Source organism: Otolemur garnettii, unplaced genomic scaffold (genome assembly GCF_000181295.1).
Source record: "Otolemur garnettii isolate 467f Iridium unplaced genomic scaffold, OtoGar3 scaffold00032, whole genome shotgun sequence".
NCBI lineage: Eukaryota > Metazoa > Chordata > Mammalia > Primates > Galagidae > Otolemur > Otolemur garnettii.
In genome coordinates, this window is record NW_003852427.1 from 13,170,026 (window position 1) to 13,190,007 (window position 19,982).

At 40.2% G+C, this 19,982-nt stretch overlaps 1 protein-coding gene across 1 annotated transcript in view; it reads right to left on the bottom strand.

Moving 5' to 3' along the window:
• Window positions 1-19,982, bottom strand: part of SLC9A9 (solute carrier family 9 member A9) — a 574,234-nt gene that overhangs the window by 383,230 nt on the left and 171,022 nt on the right. Inside the window, exon 8 of the mRNA XM_023512997.1 lies at window positions 10,215-10,320. Within this exon, the coding sequence (XP_023368765.1) occupies window positions 10,215-10,320 (106 nt within the window). The remainder of the gene's footprint in view (window positions 1-10,214; window positions 10,321-19,982) is intronic.

Genomic DNA, 19,982 nt, shown 5'->3' on the forward strand with positions numbered 1-19,982 from the left:
GCAGCTGGGACTACAGATATGTCCACTGGGCTGACTAATGTTTAAAAAATCTTTTTGTAAAGATGTGGTCTCACTATATCAAGAATCAAGACCTACGTTGGTCTTGAATTCTTGAACTCAAGTAATTTTCCCATCTTGGCCTCCTAAGTGGTAGGATTGCAGGTATGAGCTATTATGCCTGTTCATATTCTTAAATGATAGTTTGGTTGAATTTAGAACTAGGCTATTCAGTTATTTCCCCACAATACTTGGAATATATCACTCCTCTGTCTTCTGAAAGCTATTGTTGCCAATGAGAAAACTATTGCCATCCAACTTATAAGTGTGAGTAATCTTCATTATAAGTAAACTATCTTTCCTCTCTAGTTGCTTTTAAGATTTCCATTTTTCCTTTAATGATCTCACATTTCACAATATTTTAATCAATCAATTTTTTTCTTTGTCTTTCTTCTACAAACATCTTATAAAGGATTTTCCCCAGGCTTCTTTGGTGGAGAGCCAACCCCTTGTGGTCTGTTGTGGCCCAACTCATGAATCACACTCAACCCAAAAAAGCTCTTTAAAATTAAAAACACAACACAACAAAACCAAAAACTGTAATGTAACTGAATTTGGGTTTGCTTTAATTTATCCTCCGGACATAATGTGGTGTTTCAATTTCTCTCTTTGGTATTGAAAAATATCATTCACTATCTTTTCCAATATTGCCACAAATCGATACTCTTTAGTTTTTTCTTTTGAAATTTTATTAATGCATTCTGTATTTTGTAATGCTATCAGCCATATCTCTTAGCCAGACTGTCATGTTATTTTTATCTATGCTGCATTCTGGGCCACTTGCCAACTTTATCTTCAGTTTCACCAGTTGGTTTAATATGACATTTATGTCACCCATTTCGTTCTTAATGTCAATATTTGCACTTTTCATTTCAAAAAGTTCTCTGTTTCCTAGTGTACTATTCTTTTCTAGTTTTTTCTTGCTCTTCCATTTACCTTTTCAGTTCTTTTCTACATGCCCCTTTCATAATGTTTCTCAGAGTGTTGTAATTTCTGGGTTAGTGCCTTTGGGTGCCTGTTCTTCTGACTTACCTTTGTTTTGCTGATATTCTGGCCTTCCTTCATGGTGGAGATATTTCTCTTTGTGGCTGTACATTTTTACTGGGAACTAATTTTCAGGAAAGATTTGTGTGTGTGTGTGTGTGTGGGGGGTGATTTCCAGGTTCCTGGGTTGTATGAGCATCGCTTCAGACCATTTTAAGTGCATTTAGAGATAGGAGGGGAGAATGTGGTGGGATCAGTCATTTCAATAATCCTAAAACTTTTTGCCACTTTATTGCCTTGTATCTTCTATATTACAAACATAGGGATTTTTATTGCTCAAATTCCAGCTACATGGGAAGTTTCTGCAGTGGTTCTGAAGGCCGGGGGACAGAGTCTATGTGACTGAAGGAGCACTGACATTTCAGGCCATGTTCAAAGAGCTATTCTCAAGGTGTATGATCATAAAGGAATCTTTAGACAGGTCCCTGATTTCCATATGGAAATGGGATTCCAGCTCCAAGACCTCTGGGCATATCTTACACAAAATCATGTGGCCACTGACAGTGGTAGCTTCCCCATTCTTACTGTGGTTCAGCTCTTATTTATCACACCTAGGGGATTTTTTCTTTCTCTCCTTCAAAATCAACTCTACATTTAGAAAAGAATGTTTGCCTTTTTAAATAAAGCATTTCTGAAGCTTCTAATATCATGAAAAATGGTAGTTTTTGTTCTGGAGTGTCCGTTATACTTGTCCTCCAGCCACTTTCTTCTAATAATAGATTCCACATCACTGGCCACAGGGATGGAGATATGATTCAGATACGACCAATCACCATGTTTAATGAACTTAGAGTACAACGTGATTGGCCTAGGGGGGATCTTCTGATACAAGCACAGTCTTTGTGACTGAGATGCAAATGTTGAGAGAATAAAGGATTATTTTGAGCTAAAAAAATATATATATATATATAAGCCCGCAGATGCTCACATCCTTCCTTTCTTCACAGAGTAAGCCATCTATCTGCACTATGAAAGAATGAGGTTAACAATCACAGGGATCTGGGCCAAGAGAGAAAAAAACATAGACAGCCATGTTTGAATCCTTGAGCGCGGTACTTCCAGAGTCAGCTCAACCCCTGTTAAATAGGCCAATGTATTTCTTTTGCTTAAGCTAATTTGAATTGTGCTTCTGTCTCTTATATCTCACTTATGTACCAATAAATGAAAGTACAATGTAACTGAGATAAGAAACCAGCAACATGGATTTCTTTTATTTATTTTTGGTAGGCCAATTTGTCACGCATGGCTTGACTGGAGCAAAGTGAGCTCTAAGTCACGGGCTGAGTTCCCGAGAAGCAGTGAGTAGATGTCAGATCTCATCTGAGAGACAAGGGACGGAGTCACAGGAGAAAGTTAAGGTAAACAAACACCCAGTCATCTGAATGGGGATTTTAAGAGCTAGGGTAGGGGGTGCCAGATCATAGCTAGGGAACAGGAACCAGGAATTAGGAATGAAAAAAAACAAGAAATTGATGATGGCAGAGGCAGGCAGGAGTGTGAGCAGCAGACCAGCCTGTTCTGACTAAAAGCTGAAGATCAGCTAAGCACTGCGACCCAGCCTCTTTTTAAAGGTCCCAGGGTGGCCTTCCCATTCCTGCCATGTGATGCCACCTGGTGTCTGAAAATTGAAGTCAGTATGGAATTGACTGCCAGGACCAGGTGTCCCTAAGCAAAAAGGGCCATAACTTTTTTGTGTTTGTTTTTTAATGATATGTCACATGGATATCTAGACAGGTATCAAAGTGTCTTGATGATTATAGGTCTCCAAGGCAAATTTTAAAGTGAGTTATCTTCAGAAAGATGTTAAGAGACTTGTTTCTAAGTTAAGCAGATTCATGAGAAATACTGTACTTTCTGGTTGTGATAACAGTTTCTGTTTATTCTCGTCAGAAAGGAGAACCTTCTTATCATCACTGGGTTTATAACTACGGCTCAGATGGAGGAAGTAATGAGGGCCACTAATAAGGCTTTTTAAATAGTTGAAAGAAGCGGTAGGAAGAATATTAAATATCCATCCTGTGGAATAGGTTTAAGTGAGAGGCTTAACAAAATGTTCTCACCCGTATCTGAAGAGGTATGTTAATTCACTCCTTCAGTAATTATTGGAGAACCTACCAAATAGTTGTATAATGGGGGATGGAGAAAAGCAAAAAAGGCTCTTTGCCTTCCAGGAGTTTGGAATCTACTTAGAGATGATGTTAAGAAGAAAAATAATAGAATTTCCTTAGGGACATATTTTTATAACCTAGCCCTACATAGTTATTTTCTTTGCTTTTTTCCTATTTCCTCTTTCCCTTCCCTCCCTCCCTCCCTCCCTTCCTTCCTTCCTTCCTTTTCTTCCTTCTTTTAGACAGAGTTTTACTTCGTTGCTCTCAGCAGAGTGCTGTGGCATCATTATAGCTCAAAGAAGTCGCAAACTCTGGGGCTCAAGTGATCCTCTTGTCTCAGCCTCCCAAGTAGCTGAGACTACAGGTGCTGGCCACAATGCCTGGCTATTTTCAGAGATGAGGTCTCACTCTTGCTCAGGTTGGTTTGAAATCCTAAGCTCAAGCAATCCATCGGCCTCAGCCTCCTGGAGTGCTAGGATTGCAGGCATGAGCCACTGCACCGGGCCTTTACACAGCTATTTTTTGAGATGATTTTTCAGAGCAAGATTTTGTTGCACATTTAAATTGCTTTCGGGCTATTGTTTACCTATTTCAATGATAAGTTCTTGAGGACAGGGATGAGTGGCTGTGCCCATCAGGTCTCTATTACCAATACTCAGCATGATCTCTGGCACATGCAGGGCCTCGATACATTTCTATTGAATAGCTGGATGATGTCTCAAGCTTCCTCTTAGTTCCATGACTAAGTCTCTCACAGCCATTCCATTACCCTTTATGTTTAATTTCCCTTGAGATGCATGGAGTATAAGAATTGTGGTCTTTCAAAATGTCACTTACTCCAAGTACCAAGCATTCACTGGGATCACACTGTACATGACACTATCTAGCAAGAACTTCAAAGAAACATAATGTTCTCATTTAAAAAGAAGAAACGAGTGTTCCATTTCTCCCTCTCTTTTAATGATCTACATTGAATTTCCTTATAAGCATTTGCTTAACAGGGAATAAAGGCATCTAGTACGTATTTACTGTCATCCAAGAGCCAGCTGTTTAATGAGATACTTACTGTACCCCCAAGGAAATCTGGAGGCATTTGCACACTGTGGGATTATTTTACAAGTAGATGTTTCCAGAAAACGCTGGCAATATTTCTGATTTGCAGATAAATGGCCCCAAACACCCAATATCCTCTCTCTGCTTTTTCATGAATTAAAAAAAAAAGTCTATCTTCTACTTTTATAGATTGGCATTTAAATGAAGATTGCCAACTATGCAAATTGGGATTCTTTGGGCCAGAGTTGAGCATAAATAGTTCATTCTATTTCTAATAAATATATATAAGCAAAAAGAAGAAAATAAAAATCACTTCTGATTTCAAGTAAACTTTGATTTTATAAATATTAATTATGCTAAATAAGCATATATAAATAACATAGGATTGTATATAACTGCATACAATTTTTTATGTAATATAACATATAATCATGTATATATACATTTATATAAATTTGGCCATTATTTTTTAACCATACTAGATCTTATAAATTAAATTCCATTAGTTAATTAAATATAAATATTACATCTTAACTTTTCTTATTTTAAAAATATCTTGTGAATATTTTTTCACATCAATACATTTTGCAACATCATTTTTAAATGCCTGCATAAGGTTTAATGATAGCATTGTATTATAATTTACTCAAGAAACAAGTGACCACTGGGTACAACTCCTGCTCGAATCAATGTACTCAGCTCCGTGGAAAAATTGTTGAACATATCCTGAATTACTTAGGATACATTTTTAGAAATAAAATTGTTGGATCATATGATTCACAAAGTCTAATGACTCTCAGTAAATATTTCTAACTTACCTTTGAAAAGTTTTATCATATTTTCCTCTTTCACCAGCAACGTAGGAAAATTCCTATTTCCCAAACTCTCACTTGCCCTAAGAATGATTATTCTGAGTTCTGAAGATTTGCCAGGTAAAACATGACGGTACTCTACCGTTGATTTAATTTCTTTCCTTTCATTATTGGTGAAGCTGATCTTATTTAGTGGAGTCATTGGCCATTCATGTTTCGTTTTTTGTACATTACCTATTTATATCCTTTGCCCATTTTTCTATTCTGCCTATCTTTTGTTACTGGCCTTTGATGATTGGAGTAACAGCCGCAGCTAACATTTAATGAGTATGGAGCGGTAAAAGCCAGGCCCTGTGCCAGGTGTTCTAAGGTTAACCCCACACAATAAGACAGGACTGTTACCATCCCTGTTTAACCAATGAGGCAGCTGAGGCACAGAGAGGTTAAGGAACTCACCCACGGTAACAGAACCGAAAAAGCTGGAATCAAGAGGAGATTCGCAATTTCTCATGTATTTATAAGGACCATTAACCTAGCTATACATGCATTGAAAACGATTTCCTTGCTTTATCATTTGACATTTAATTTTTAATTTTTTTTTTTTTTTTTGGCTAGAATTGTTTGACTGTATTGTCATCAGACAAATTGGCTTTTTCTTTTATGGTTTCTGCTTTTGATATCATGATCATCCAAAAAAGTATTTAAATAAATATCACTCCAGCACATTAAAAACATTCAGATGATCTAGAAGAACATAAAATAAATATTTAAATAATCTTTTTCCCTTTGGCATAGTTCATGGGACCTACACAGCAAAAGTATCTTCTTTTAACCATTTATGTTTTTGTATCTCCTGATGGTTCTGCTCCAACTCTTAATAATATGCATACAATACATCTCTATTTTTTTATTTATCAACTCTACACAGCATCTATTGGTTTCTTACTATCTCAGATGCAGAATTTTAGTTAACTTATCCTCCCTTTTCTCTTTGCCTTTCTCCACCTTACTTCCACAAGTAATATCAATTTTGGTTGTGAGCACCTTTATAACCTCAAATAATAGACTCCCACCTCTATTTCTTGATTTATCAACTTTGGACAGTATGTCTTAACTAAGCGATTCATTTTTAATGCAGGCCATCACATGTAAAAATGATTATTCTTGGATCGTAAAATACCATATTTATGAAGGGATGCCTCAGTAGAACCAGGTCTATCTTTAGTCTTTTTCCTAAAACTAAAATATCCTTGTAAGTAGAATAAAAGACATTAATAAAAATGATGACCTAAGTTATATTTATATCACACAGATTACAGAGATTATAGAGCTTCTCCAACTGCACTGCTTTATTTACTGCTCAGAATAGTTTTGTAATGTATACAGAACAGCCATCCTTAACATTTTATAGATAAACAAGCATAGAGAGTTTATGGCCATAGAAAATCATTGTAGTGTCCACCCGAGTTTTATTTTGCTGTGTTTCTACCCAGCATCCACTTTTCCTTTATCATGGCAATACTATCTAAGCAATAATTCCACCTTCCCCAAGTCTGAGCCCCTGGGCTTCCATGTGGAGGAGATTATTCCATGGAATTCATGGAGCATGTAACTTACACCTGAGACAATAAATGCAGCACCTTCCCCTGGCCACTGTGATTAGCTCTAAGTAGTTCTGAAACTGCAGCAGAATTTATAACGTGTAGTGAGATTTAGGCTGGGAATGGTGAGGCAGAGATTCTTGGTCTATTCTTCTGAAGAAAGAGACAGTCCTAGGAAACGCTGGCAGGCATCTTGCGACTGGACAAGAAGCTAGGAAGAAGTGGAGTGAAGACAGAAGGAATCCCAATCATTTCACTGGACCCTTTCCTGAGCCATTTCAATTTCTATTGTCTAGATAAACCAGGTAACACAGAGTCCCTTTCTGTTTGCCCCAATTTAGGTTGGTTTCCTGTCAACTGTAGTAATTGAACAGTTAATTAGTGGTGATCTTGACACCAGATCTTTTGACTTTGAATCTAGGCTGCTTTCTACTCTACCAAGCTGCCTCTGAAATTAATGCCTTTGTTCAGGATGGAAACACAAGCATCAATATATCTTTTGTCTTCCTTTGTAACCTATTAAACAACTTTCAGAAATGCAAATCCATCATGTGAGATTCATTCCTGAGCCGTAGGCACACATGGCTTGGGCATGACTGTCATTCCCTATAGTCTTGCAATGAAAGTATGGGTCAGAGACGAGCTAGTTTCCTAAACTTTTTGTAAGTTTTATTTAGGATGCACAATTCTGCATAGAAACATGATATAGCACCTACCACCTGGTGCTATGCACAAGAGTCGTGGTCATCCAATTTAATTATATTAGTTGTCTGAAATTCAGAGCACATTTAGCCTAAGAAACAGTATTATAATTAATCATTTGCTTCTTAGACTAGCAAAGAAAAGCCACTTTAATCTAAAATGCGGCTAAATGCTAGAGCACAGTCCTGCCTCAGTACTAACAATTAAAAATGTAAAAATACAAAAAGGGAAGAGAATGGTTCTTAAGAAAGGCGATCTGCTGGCCGAGGTGGGAAGGTAAATGAAAGTGTGTGGTCATTTCAAAGGGGCTCTGGAGGATTGCCAAGGGCCATAGGCAAGAATTATTTGGATTTTTTATTATCTCCAATTTCACATCAAAATATACAATTTTCTTTCTATGATACAAAAATAGCTCTACCACTGTTCTCAAACTTCATAACCATACACGATGGAACTAAGAAGGGGAAAACACAACAGAGACTTTCATTTGTTCTTTGTCCTTCCAGACCATAGGCTCTGCTATCTGATTGCTGGCTACAAGGGCAGTTACCCAATGCTGTGTTGGACGGGAATTGGTGGAGATACACGTACCGGGGTGAAATAGCAGCTCAGCCTGTGTGCTGGTGATTTCTGAGAAGGAGGAGATGAAAGACTCGATGAGGCAGAACCAGAAGCTGGGGAGGACAACCCAGGAGGGGTGGGCTATGTTTGTACAAAGGCCTGGGGGCACCACCCCGAGAGCTGTGTTGGGGTGCTCACGTGATGTAGCGTGAAGAGAAAGAACAGTGGAGAGACACATTCTGAACTTTTATTATTATAGTCTGAAAGTCATAGAAAACTTTCAAAAATATTTACATGGGGCTTTCCAAAGGGAACTAGAAAGTGGTTGGAAGAGGGAGAGTGGAGATAGGATAGTACAAGGAGAGGAAATATGTGTGTGCCCGCAAATGTAGAGATTGCTGGGTGTGCTGTACCCTAAGTTTAAGAAGCAAGTGAGAATAAGTGAAGGGAGCAGCTTGGAAAACTGTGCCAGGAGGAGCAAGGTTAGTCACAGCCCTGGTGACAGACAGTCCAGACCCAGGACATGGGAGGGACAGACCTTTAGGGAGGGCCCTGCAAGAGACTGGAGGGGTCCAAACCCACCAGATGAAAGAAAGAGTCTGTAGATTTGAATGTGTGGACTTTTGGAAGTTAGGATAACCTTTATTTTAAATTGGAACTCATCGGGGTCACTCTGCACAATACCAGAATCACCAAAGCTGGGGAGCACAAGAGTTCAGCGAGAATGGCTAATGTCTCATTTCTGGGGAGAAAGATCTCCCCATGGCGTGGACACCATGTTGTTAAGACAGGGGTAGAAGGCCGGGAAAGGTGCCCCAGGAAGAACCAGACATTGACCTGAGGAGCCAGCAGCATACTGCAGCAGGTGCTCCCGGACCACCCCCCCCCCCCAGCAGCATCCACATTCGCCCTCAGAGTCTGCATTTCCATGGCAAACTTTGTGAATGGTGATACTGAAAGCCGAAACACTGAACAGTCCCTGGTTGTGGCTGCAGGATTCTGCCGCGAGCTCATTTGTGCTTTAGTGATTTGGCTTTGCTTAGCCTTTCACAACTGGGCAGCTCAGGAAGTAAAAAGGAGGGAATCAGCAGATTCCTTAAACTTTTTACTCCAAACATTCCTTTCATGCCGGTATTTCTTGGGCAGGGTTTCCTGATGTCCTAGCTAATTGTTCTCGGTGTTGCTTCAAAGCCCCCTTAGCTTTTGTGAACCCACCCATGGCTTTTGCTCTTACTTTGCACTCACTGATATTTCCTTTTAATGCAGGAAAGGCCATTCTCCATGGCCAGGTGAAATATCAGGGTATTCAGAGGCTCCCACTTGAAAGTTGCTGAATTCTGTGACACCTGTGGAGTGGCAGCCTTAAGAAATGTCAACTGGCAAAAAGAAATGAAAAGGGGCAGTTCAGCTCCATGGCTTCCAGCTCCCTTCTGTGAGATCTGACTTCAGAAAAACCCTTTGTCACTTCACAATACATTTTCAGCCGCATTTGAAGTAATTAACACTCAGAATAGACTCCTTTTGTCACATGGAATTATCAGATATCTGCTGTCCTTTCCTTCGGGATGTTTGACAGTTGCCCAAACTGTGGGTCTTAATCTAAAACCAAGAAGAGACCTCTGACTTAGCGAAAGCCACCAGCGTGGCATTTATTAAATATAAATGGTTAGTATGTGAGGGGAGGTGAGAAAAGGGCTCTCATCCCAAAAAGAAGACCCTTTCTAGCTCAAAGGGAAATTACACATGAAGCGCCATCAGTTTCATTTGTCATGTGATGATTTAAAGATGTGGCATTCCTACACAGCATTCCATCTGCATTCAGAAATAAAAAGTGTTCTGACCCTCAGGTTCTACCTCCAATCTGCCAAACTCACTATAAATACACGTGTTTCTATGAGTCTATTATCTGGAAAGTGACTTTTATAAGAAAAAAAAAAGATATTGATTTGAAATGAAGGAAGCTCATTTATGTGCATTTTAGGAACCCTAAGTGAATCAGCTAAATATATGCACTAAGGAAAGAAATGTTACCCTCTGGGTAGTATCTTGTAATAAGCTAGAAACGTGGAAGTCATTAATAGTATTAGAAATTAGATGCCTAATGAATTGTGCCCATTATTGGAGATTTTCTGTGATAACACTTCTTTAAAAGCTAGAAATGGCCTGTATCTCCATGGAATAAGAGAAAAGATTCTATTAAAGCCATAAGAAATTATCTCCAAGTGAAAGCAGAGTTCAGATAGTCAAAGAAACACAGGACACTTTCTGGTACTCACTACGTAAGGACTATGGCCACCGCGTCGTTCAACACACTCTCCCCAAACAGGAGGGCGTACAGGTCAGGGTCCACGTGCAGTTCATGGAAAATGGCCAGCACCGTCACTAGGAAGACACACAAACACGTGGCGTTAGCTGCAACTCAGGTGTGGACTTTTCCTTGCTGTGGTCACCTCTAAAAACAAATTCATTACAACCTGATGTTCTCAAATCCATCCTCTATACCAGCGCTTCTTAACCTGTGGGTCATGATCCCTTTTTTCAATTTGTAACAACGCGGCAATTAGGAAGATTGAGAACCACGGCTCTATACCAACACCAAACCTGTATTCAAAAATATCTGATCATGTCACCACCACCTCCCCACGCCCCATTCAGGTATTTCTTTGGGCTCTCCACTGCTTACAGAGAAAATGTGAGCTCATTGGTACAAGTGCTGTGCACTCTGCATCCTGTTGACCTTCCAGCAACATCTCCTTGTAACTCTGGCCAACCCTTTGCTGCCTCCCATCCCGAATTTGCCATAATTTCCCAAACATACTATGTAGTTTCTTAACTACTTTGTATTTTCCCTTTACCAGAAAAGAAATTTCTTTCTTAACCACATGGTACCATCCCCTTCATTCCTGAAATGCACAGATACTTACACTTCTTGTTACCAAAGCCCCCCCCCTTTTTTTTTCATTCTTTAAGAACCTCTCAAGAGTTCCCCTTCCCAATCTTTCAACTTTCTTAGCTGAGACCTTGCTTTGTGGAGTCCAGCATTTGGATAGAATCATAGATCTTATGACAGAAGGGACTGGGAACTCCTTGGGGATGAGGCCCATCTTTGTAACACATGATATTTGACCAAACTCAGTAACTGTTTGATGCATGAATGACCGAGAAAATGAGTGAATGAATAAACAAATGTTGTTGTAGTGGCCTGCTCCTGTGAAGGGGGAGGTGGTCATCCCGGGCTCTCGCTCTCTCCTGAGATCACACTCATCTGTTAAGGTGGACTTGCAGGTCCTAAGAGCAGGACCTCAAGGCTCATTTCTGGTGGTGGGCCGCGGGCTTACTGTATGTCACGTACGTGTATTAGGCCTCTGGGAATAGTGTTCATAAAACTTCTCAGTGCCTTGATATTTGAAACAGTTATGCGAACTGTGAACAGAAATTATTAAGAAAATGATCCATTGAATTGATGGCCGAGGGGGAAAGAGAGTGGTTGAAAATGATACTCCGTGGTAAATTTTTAAGGCAGAGCGGAGGCTCGTAACTACATTTCATGAAAGAGAGCAATGGGGAAAGAAAGAAAAAAATGCAAGTGAAGTTTGAAAATCGTGACGAGGCTGTCCTGTAACAGTAGAAATTGAGGAGGGTTTTAATAAGAGGGATGAGACAGTCTGAATTGAATTTTGGAAACAAAGCTCAGACAGCAGGGCAGAGGGCACGAAGGACACGTGGCTGGAGGCTTTCCCCCAAATTCCAGGGAGAGATGAGTTGCACAGGACAGGAAGAGATGAGGACTGAGGCCCCAGACTGCCACAGGCTGGGCTCTGCACTGCATGTCCACCACCCGGGGTTCTGGTAGACCAGCCACTCCAGGGCTCTGCACTTCACCAGCCCTTGACACAGGGCTGCCACATAGACAATGCAGGCAAGGACTGAGCAGAGGAGAAAGCACCCTTGAGCTACAGTATCTGAGATGGAGAATTAGTGGAGCTTGGGGCTTGAGAGACAGCAAAGAACGACTCCAGAGTTCAATCTATTATATGACATGTGACCATGTTTCATAATAATATATCACAGGCTTGACAATTGCAAACAGAGTAGATTTTAAGTGTTCACATTACAGACACGTGTGTGGCACACTGCATATGTTAGCTTAATTTAGCCATTCCACAAGGTATACATATTTAAAAACATCATGTTGTATACCATAAATATATCGACACCATTTTTATTTGTCAATATATACATTTTTAAAAAGAAGGTACTACAAGAATACAAAAGAAAAAAAAATGAAATGTCATCCATTGACATGACCGTTGGCCAGATCCCACATGGCATCAATTCTATTGTTCTGGCTAAGTTGGCCCCAGTCATCACAAAAAGCGAAAGGGCACAGATTGCTCTCTGCTCCCTTGTAGCTGTTAGCACTTGCCACAACCCTTAGTCTTTGTAGGTGGTGGAAGCAAGAACAAGCACTCCTGGTAAATAATCTTGCTCCTTTTTGCATGAAATCAAAACCCTGTGTTTAAACAAAACAAAGAGATTTTTCAGTGGGGGTGGGGTGGGGGTGAACAACATTTTCCTTTTGCTTGGATCTTGTGGAATAAACTTGAAGTGAGTTTTTACTAGAAAATGTTATCATGGCAGTTCTATTGTTGATGGGAGTCTCTGTAGCTGTCATTTATATTGTCAAGCCCTGAAGATGATTCGCAGCTTATCTGGACTCCTGAGGTTTCCTAGGTGCACAAATAAGGATGGAAGGCCCTGGTTTCCTTCCCCAGTTAGAGAGCCCACTCTGCCCTTGGTATCCTTCCAATGAGAACTCTGAGCCTTTGAGATCAAAGGCTTTTAATTGAATATCCAGTCTTGTTCAAAACTGTTCTGACATTCCCACAATTCCTTTTGAACAAAGAACTGAACTCCATTTCATAAATGATATCCCACACAAAAGAGAAAGCTATTACTCTGTGCATTCCTATCTACTCTGTGAAGAAATGGAACGGCTTTAAAATAAAGCCGGGCAGTGTGTCCTACAAAAGAGAGTATTTTGCTGGGACCCCAAGTGAGTCAAATAGGTGAGTCAGGAAATTAGCCACCCACTCTGCTGCTGAGCTTCGAGCTTTTGTAAAAACTCATTTAATTAGCTCCCTGGCAAGGTTCAATCTTATACGTACAATGTCCAAGACGTTCAGCGGTACCTGCCCAAGACAGAGTCCTTGGGACAGCTGTGGACATGGCCACATCAGCTCTGCCCATACCCTGGCCTGAGGCTGGGCTCCAAGGCAGTGTCCATTTAGATGAATCCTTTTTGGGATTCACAAAGAGAACACTCTACACACTGTGTGGACGGGAAAGGTAGAACACACAGTCTGATTTTTATCTGGGAATTTGCTTATTTTTGCCTTTATCCTACACTTAACTTTTGAGGCAGGTTTCCACAATTAACTTTTGACTTGTAGTCCTTCTCCTCTACAGAGGTCACTACAAAAATTTTGAGACACGCCGTGGTTATGGTCCATTATTTTGCATCCAAGAAACACAGTGGGCAGCACCCTTTCTGATTCACCCATGCAAGTTTCGAGTCCCTTGGGTTATCGCTGTTGCTGTGAAGGCTTCTTTTGTTTCCACTGGTGTGGATTTTATGGTTCTTGATTTTTGTGTATCTCAACACTTTTGTAGTGACCTGTACATACCCTCTTTCTACCTGTTGTCTTACCTAAAGAAAAAAACATTATCTCATGCTCAAATAGATGAGCACATGCACACACACAGACACAGACACACATACCCCTGCCTCTAGGGTAAGGGTGTTGTAGGAGTATGGTGACTGAGAAATGCCACTGAATCCTTGGACAGCTTTGAGAAAGTCACTGCAGGAGTTAAAATAGCATGGGGCTGTGTGCACTGCTGGGAAGCTGGCAATCAGGGATGGAGAGGATAACAGCCATAGCCGATGGGGTATAAAGCCGAGTGAGAGTTTTGCTTAAACATCTGATTTACAGGTTGAACAGAATAAGCCAGAGGAAAGAAAGGCTGAAGACAGAGAAAAAAGAAGAGAAAACTGCTGGAGCAAGGTCTGGAGAAGGCAGAGGACAACTGAGGGGCAGAAGGGGAGTGTGAGTTCTTACTAAAGCAAGACCATCTGCTGAGAGTCGGGGAGTGATGAGAGTTAGAGGCTAAGGGAAGGTGGGAAATGTGCAGATCATCTCCAGGTTAGGGAAGGGGGATGAATTCAAGTTTCAAGATAAACTGTTAAAGTCAAATATAGGATAATTCTCAGTCCACAAAAGAAAACCCCTAACACACACACACACACAAAATGGTGTTTTAACTAATTTATTCATCCCATCAAGAGTCTTGTTCCCTACTGTAACTCTATTGTAATATTAAAACTAACCTTTTCTCATCTCAAAAATAAGAAGCATATGTGGAGATTAAAACACACACACACTTGACTGCCTGACCCCATCAGTACTTCAATGTGCTGATTCTTAAAAGAGGTTTTGCTTTTTCTTTTTTTTTTTTTAACTGTCATCATCTGTTCAAGAGACTTCTTGCTTGCTTCTCTTTCAATAACTTCTAAGTGTTCAGGGTGATTTAGTGATGGCCCCTTCCCTAGACTCTTCATTAGCAGCTCTCTGACCAATATTGTCTTAGTGTTTTGCAAGGAATTTAAATTTCAAATGATATTTTTTAGTGTGGCCACTCTCACTAACCTAGCAGAAGATATGTTGGGGCCAACAGACAACACAATACAGTAGTAGTTCCTACCCCTCTCATTCCAAGTTGTCACTCAGACTTGTTAAAATGCTGTCCTGGGGCGTGTTCTCAGTGGTGTCCTGTGCAAGTCAACAAATACAATACTCATCTGTGACACCGGAGAATCAAAAATGCCTCAAGCTTCTGCAGCTGAATCCATGTCAGCCCTGACAGGTGGAGAACCCTGGTAGTCTCATAAATGAGGCACCATTTTTCCATTTCCTAAAATAATTACTGGGAAATGTATTTTCTTTTTCTCAGAGGGAGGAAGAAATTCTCCTATAACTTTATCCATTTTCCTGGAATATTGTATGTAGTGAGATTATTAAGGAAAGACTTCCAATAATGTGGTGATGTCCAGGCATCGGCTGGAATACTGCAATTATTCTGAGCCCTTTCCTTCTCAATGAAGACCTGGCAGCAGAATCAGGGCATAGACTGGATTTGCCAGTCATGCTTTGCCAATCATAATTCTGGAAATGCAACTAAAACACCTAACCCTTCTGAGCTAGGTCAGAGAAACAACGCCAGATGTGGAAAGGTAATCACTAGATGTTACTTTGTTGAGGTTATTCTGAACTAAAAGCTACATGACTGACTTAGCCCTAAAACACTGCAATTTTGTTTGGATTCTCAATATGAGATATTATTTTTGTACCAAGTTAGTAGTGAAGAAAATATTATAGGCAAGCAGACTACTTCAGTTCTCAAACAGGGTTCCTACAAAGAAATGAGCTTTCATGCCCCGAGACAATGGTTTCAAAGTGTGGCCCAAGGAGCCTGAGGGCTCCTGAAACCTATCTAGGAAAATCCAAGGTCAAAGCCATTTTCACAATGATATTAAAGTGTTACTTGCATTTTTCATTCTAATTTTTTCATTAGCGTACAGTGGAATTTTCCAGCGGTTACAAGATGTGTATTAGCACAGCAAACTGAATGCAGAAGCAGATGTGGGAATCCAGCTGTCCTCTCTTGCACCACGCATTAGAGATGCAAACATGTAAAAATTGCTCCTCTCCTCACTAATTTTTTTCTTTGTTTTGGAAAGTGAATTTATTTTTTGGTAAAAATATGTTATTCATATCAGCATGTAAATGCTTTTATGATTATTTCAATAAATGAATGAAAATATGTTTTAGAATTTCTCTGACTAATACCGTTAACACTAATGGATAGAACACATGCAAACAAATACCATTTGGAATCATTCCCAATGTTGACAAGTTGAAAGGCTTTCCAAACCAAAGAACTTGAGAACCATCGTCTTAAGGTATCTGTTGTATGTAATGAGTTCACTAATTTTCTATACATCAAGAGTGATACTAGCTAAACATCATCTTTGAGGAAAATGAAAAAATGGTCCCTGGCATTATTTTCTATAGAGCATAATGGACTTGTTGAGATGGACTCCCAAGATTTTAATGCTTTTTGCCATACAATAATCACCTGACTTTTTTGGCATACTTGGAGGATTTCTAATTACTTGTAGATGAAGAAAATAATTTGGTAAACGTTAAGGCCACTAGCACATTTCTGGAGTCACATTTCTGCCCTTGGTAATTCTATTTGTTTAAGACTTTTTTTTTTTAGTGTAAGTGCTTTGTGGGCAGAGATTGTTACTTCATTATAAAGATACATAGTAAAAACAGGGATAATCACCCATCTTTTCTTTGACTTTAAGCCTGCAGTCATGGTATGCAAGAATAATCTACTTCCTCTTTTGCTTAATAACCAGAAACACAGTCCCTAGCAGTCACTGAGAATAGAAAAAGGTACTAAGAAGGTCATGAGATTTGGCATTAAGAAAAGAAAAGATATAAAGATTGGGAAGAGAGAACCCTGAAAACGAATCCAGGCAGAGAATGTTTTTGAAGTCTTTTATCTGGGAATTTATGAGCTGAAATCTACTGGCACTTTATTAGTGCTTTCAAATTTTCCCCAAAGGTACCTACAATAGGAATATTCTAAATTTAACTTTAGCAAAGAACATAAACATTTAACAAAGACTCAGTTTTCTCACCAATGGGGTTTAATGAGCCATGGAATCTGTGCGGTGTGTCCAATACCTGCGTGAAGCCGACTCACCCCTTCGTACAACCATTCTCCAGTCGGGATTATCACTTCAGGCCTTTGCCACTTTAAAAATGAAAATGGTGGGAAGGGTTTACCTACACACCATAAAATAAATTTGGACATAAAAGCCCTGTGGAGCCAAAAGAGCAGCCACAGTTAGAACAAATCACCAAAATATCGACCCTTGGCAGGACAAATATCACGGTGGCCCATTCCAGGTAATAACTGGAAGGGGAAAGACAAGTTAAAAAGATTACATTAGTCATAATCATGGTACACATAAGGGGGCTTCAGAAACATTTTTTTTCTATTACTACAAAAAGATACAAAATAAGTAAATGTCATTTCCCAATCTGTGGCTCAGGACCTGGAGGGACACTACAGGAATTTATTCCTACTCTCTAAACAGATTAGCAAAGTTTCCAAGGGTGGACACGAGTCATATTGACAAGAGTCAACACTCTACCTATACAAGAAGGGAAGAAAAGGGACAGGAAGGGCAGGGCCATGTTATGCATCCAGTCATCCTGGCTGTCACCCTGTAGGGTGAGCTGAAGCGTGTACCCCATCCCCCCAAATGTCTATGCACTCATCTTTGGAACACGTGGATCTTACATAGCAAAAAGGACATTGCAGATATAATTAAGGTCATGGACCTTAAAATAGGCATATTATATTAGATTATCTGGGCAGATCCAACTTAATCACCTGAGCTCTTAAAAGTAGAGAAATTTCTTAGGCTGGAGTCAGAGGGGTGTAGCTAAAGAGATGTGATAAAATGAGAAGCTGGGGAGATTGCAACTGTGAGAAGGACCCAACACACCATCATTGGTTCTGAGAGGGCCATAGAGGACCCAAGAGTGACTCCAACTTTCAGCCACCAAAGAAACCGAGACCTCAGTCCTACAACTGCAACTGTATTCTTACAACAACCTGAATCACCTTGACCACAGATTCTTATTAGAGCTTCCTGATAAGAGTCCCACTAGTCAACACCTTCATTTTGGCCTTGTGGGTGATACTTAGGGCAAAAAAAATCCAGTTGAGTAAACCTGGGCTTCTGACCTACAGAACTATGAGATAATAAATTTGTGCTATTTTTATGGTTCTGTATTTGTGGAATTTATTATGACAGTTCTAGCAAACTAACACAGCTTGCTCCCCTCTCACAATGGGAGTCACAGAATGGTGCTCAGGCTCAGCTCCTGGACATTTGACTTGTTAGTACATGAGTTACTCAGTGGGAATATGGCTAGAATGTCCCCTTATTTTTAGTCATCTACAGCACGACCTTCCCTGCCACTACCCCACTATGGAGAGAAACAGACTCATGTTTTAGACTGTGATTAGCAAGGAAAAGCATGGACCAAGGGGAAGGCTGTGGGTTCCAGTGATCTGTGCCTACGGGGTTCTCTGTGCTTACGTAATTGTCTTTGTATGTCCCTCTTGGTGCCATTGTCACACACAACAGATCACTCCTTTACTCAGAATGCATCATTTTATAGTTCATCAAATCGCTTTATTTTCCAGTGTTTAGCCTATCTGGACTCTACTGTTGTGTGCAGTCACTGTGAAGAATTGGTACTTGAGATGAGAATGACAAAGTCCAAACCAGGATGGAGAGTTAACAGAGCGGGCAGGCCAAGTCTGGGGAGAGCAAGCCAGAAGTGGCAAAGCAGCTCTCAGGACCCAAGCAAACTGCCACCATTTTAATTTTCCTTTTTGATTTTTTTTTATATTTTCTAAATTTTTGACAATAAATGCATATTATTTTTATAAGCAGAAAGAACAGACAACCATTGATAAAATTAGCAAAACTTAACAAAAAGCATGGAGCTCAGAGTCTCTTGTAGAAGGCCCCGGATGCTGCCTGTGAGAACATGGCTGTCCTCACAGCTTCTCTCTGGGTCCATCCTGTTTGGTCCTTGGTGTGACATGACTCTGTGGACCCTCTCCTGTCTCTTCAAGGGCTCTCTTCTTTTGTTTTAGGGAGATCAGCCTCTCAGGGCTTTCTTCAACCCCACCAGGTCTTTCCTTCTCTGTCTCTCTCTCTCTCCCTTGTAGACGCATCCCTTTAACACAGATATTGCCTGGGAAAACATCCTCAGCTCTCCTCTCACCCTCCAAACCCTCTCTGAGCAATCCCATTCACACCCAGTAATGCCAAACTGTAGCCTAACTTTTCCTTTTACTCAGCTACAAACTCCCATCCAGCTTCTACAAAGACATCTCCACTTAGAATTGTTCTACCTGAAAAAATACTTATTAAGCACTTACTACATACCTGGTACCAGGTATGGCTATTCTACAAATCCCCTACCCCCTCACCAGCCACAGAAAATCTGCCACTCTTATTCTTGAATTACCTATCTCAAGGAATGACATCATCGTCAACTCAGATTTTTGTTTGTATTTTTTTTGAAGGTTGTGATTTATCTTGCCATTGAAAATGTTCTGGCTTTAGAGAATATAAGATTAAGAGTCGAGCCACTCTTTGCAGTTCAGTAGTTTATGAGGTCAGGCAAGGAGAGAAAAAGCAACCAGTTCCAGAAGTGCTGTATTCCATCAGATGCTGCAGCATAAACTAGCTTTGTCATTTCTGAAATTTTACTCTTCTATAGTAATCCTGTCTGGACTGGAAAATAATATAAGAATAGCAAAGTTCAGTCGTAGATAGATGCGTTTTCTTATGTGAAGGCAGAATTTTTAAAAACAATGTCCCAAGAAATAGCTTGCAAGGACTTTTCTTCAAGCTGATGCTCTCGGATAAACAATTGGTTATCATTAGTATCAGTGTGCTTATCTATACATGTGTCATTGCCTTTGATAGTCTATAGCAACCAGGGGGCAATTAATTCAGTTTGGAATGAATGAGTGAGCCAATGAATCTCTGAGGATTCATTCATGCTGTGAACTCCTTAGCATCAGAGCAGCCCCCGCCTCTCTTGTATTCCACCTTTGTAACAAGTTGCTTCTTTGCCCACTCACTGACCCGAATAAGACAAAAAGCTATTTCCAGTGTAGTTCGAAATAATAAATTGAACAACACAATGTTTCTCATCTGTAGCAGCCAGAGAAAAAAGTCAATCCCCAGCCTTTCTCAGCCATGTTCTAAAACCAAGAGAAGCTTCTTTTTGAGAAAATTCAACCCAAGGGCCTCTGTGAGTCTTTGCAAAGCAAGAGGACCCCCCCATCCTGATCTGGGACCAGTGGGTGCT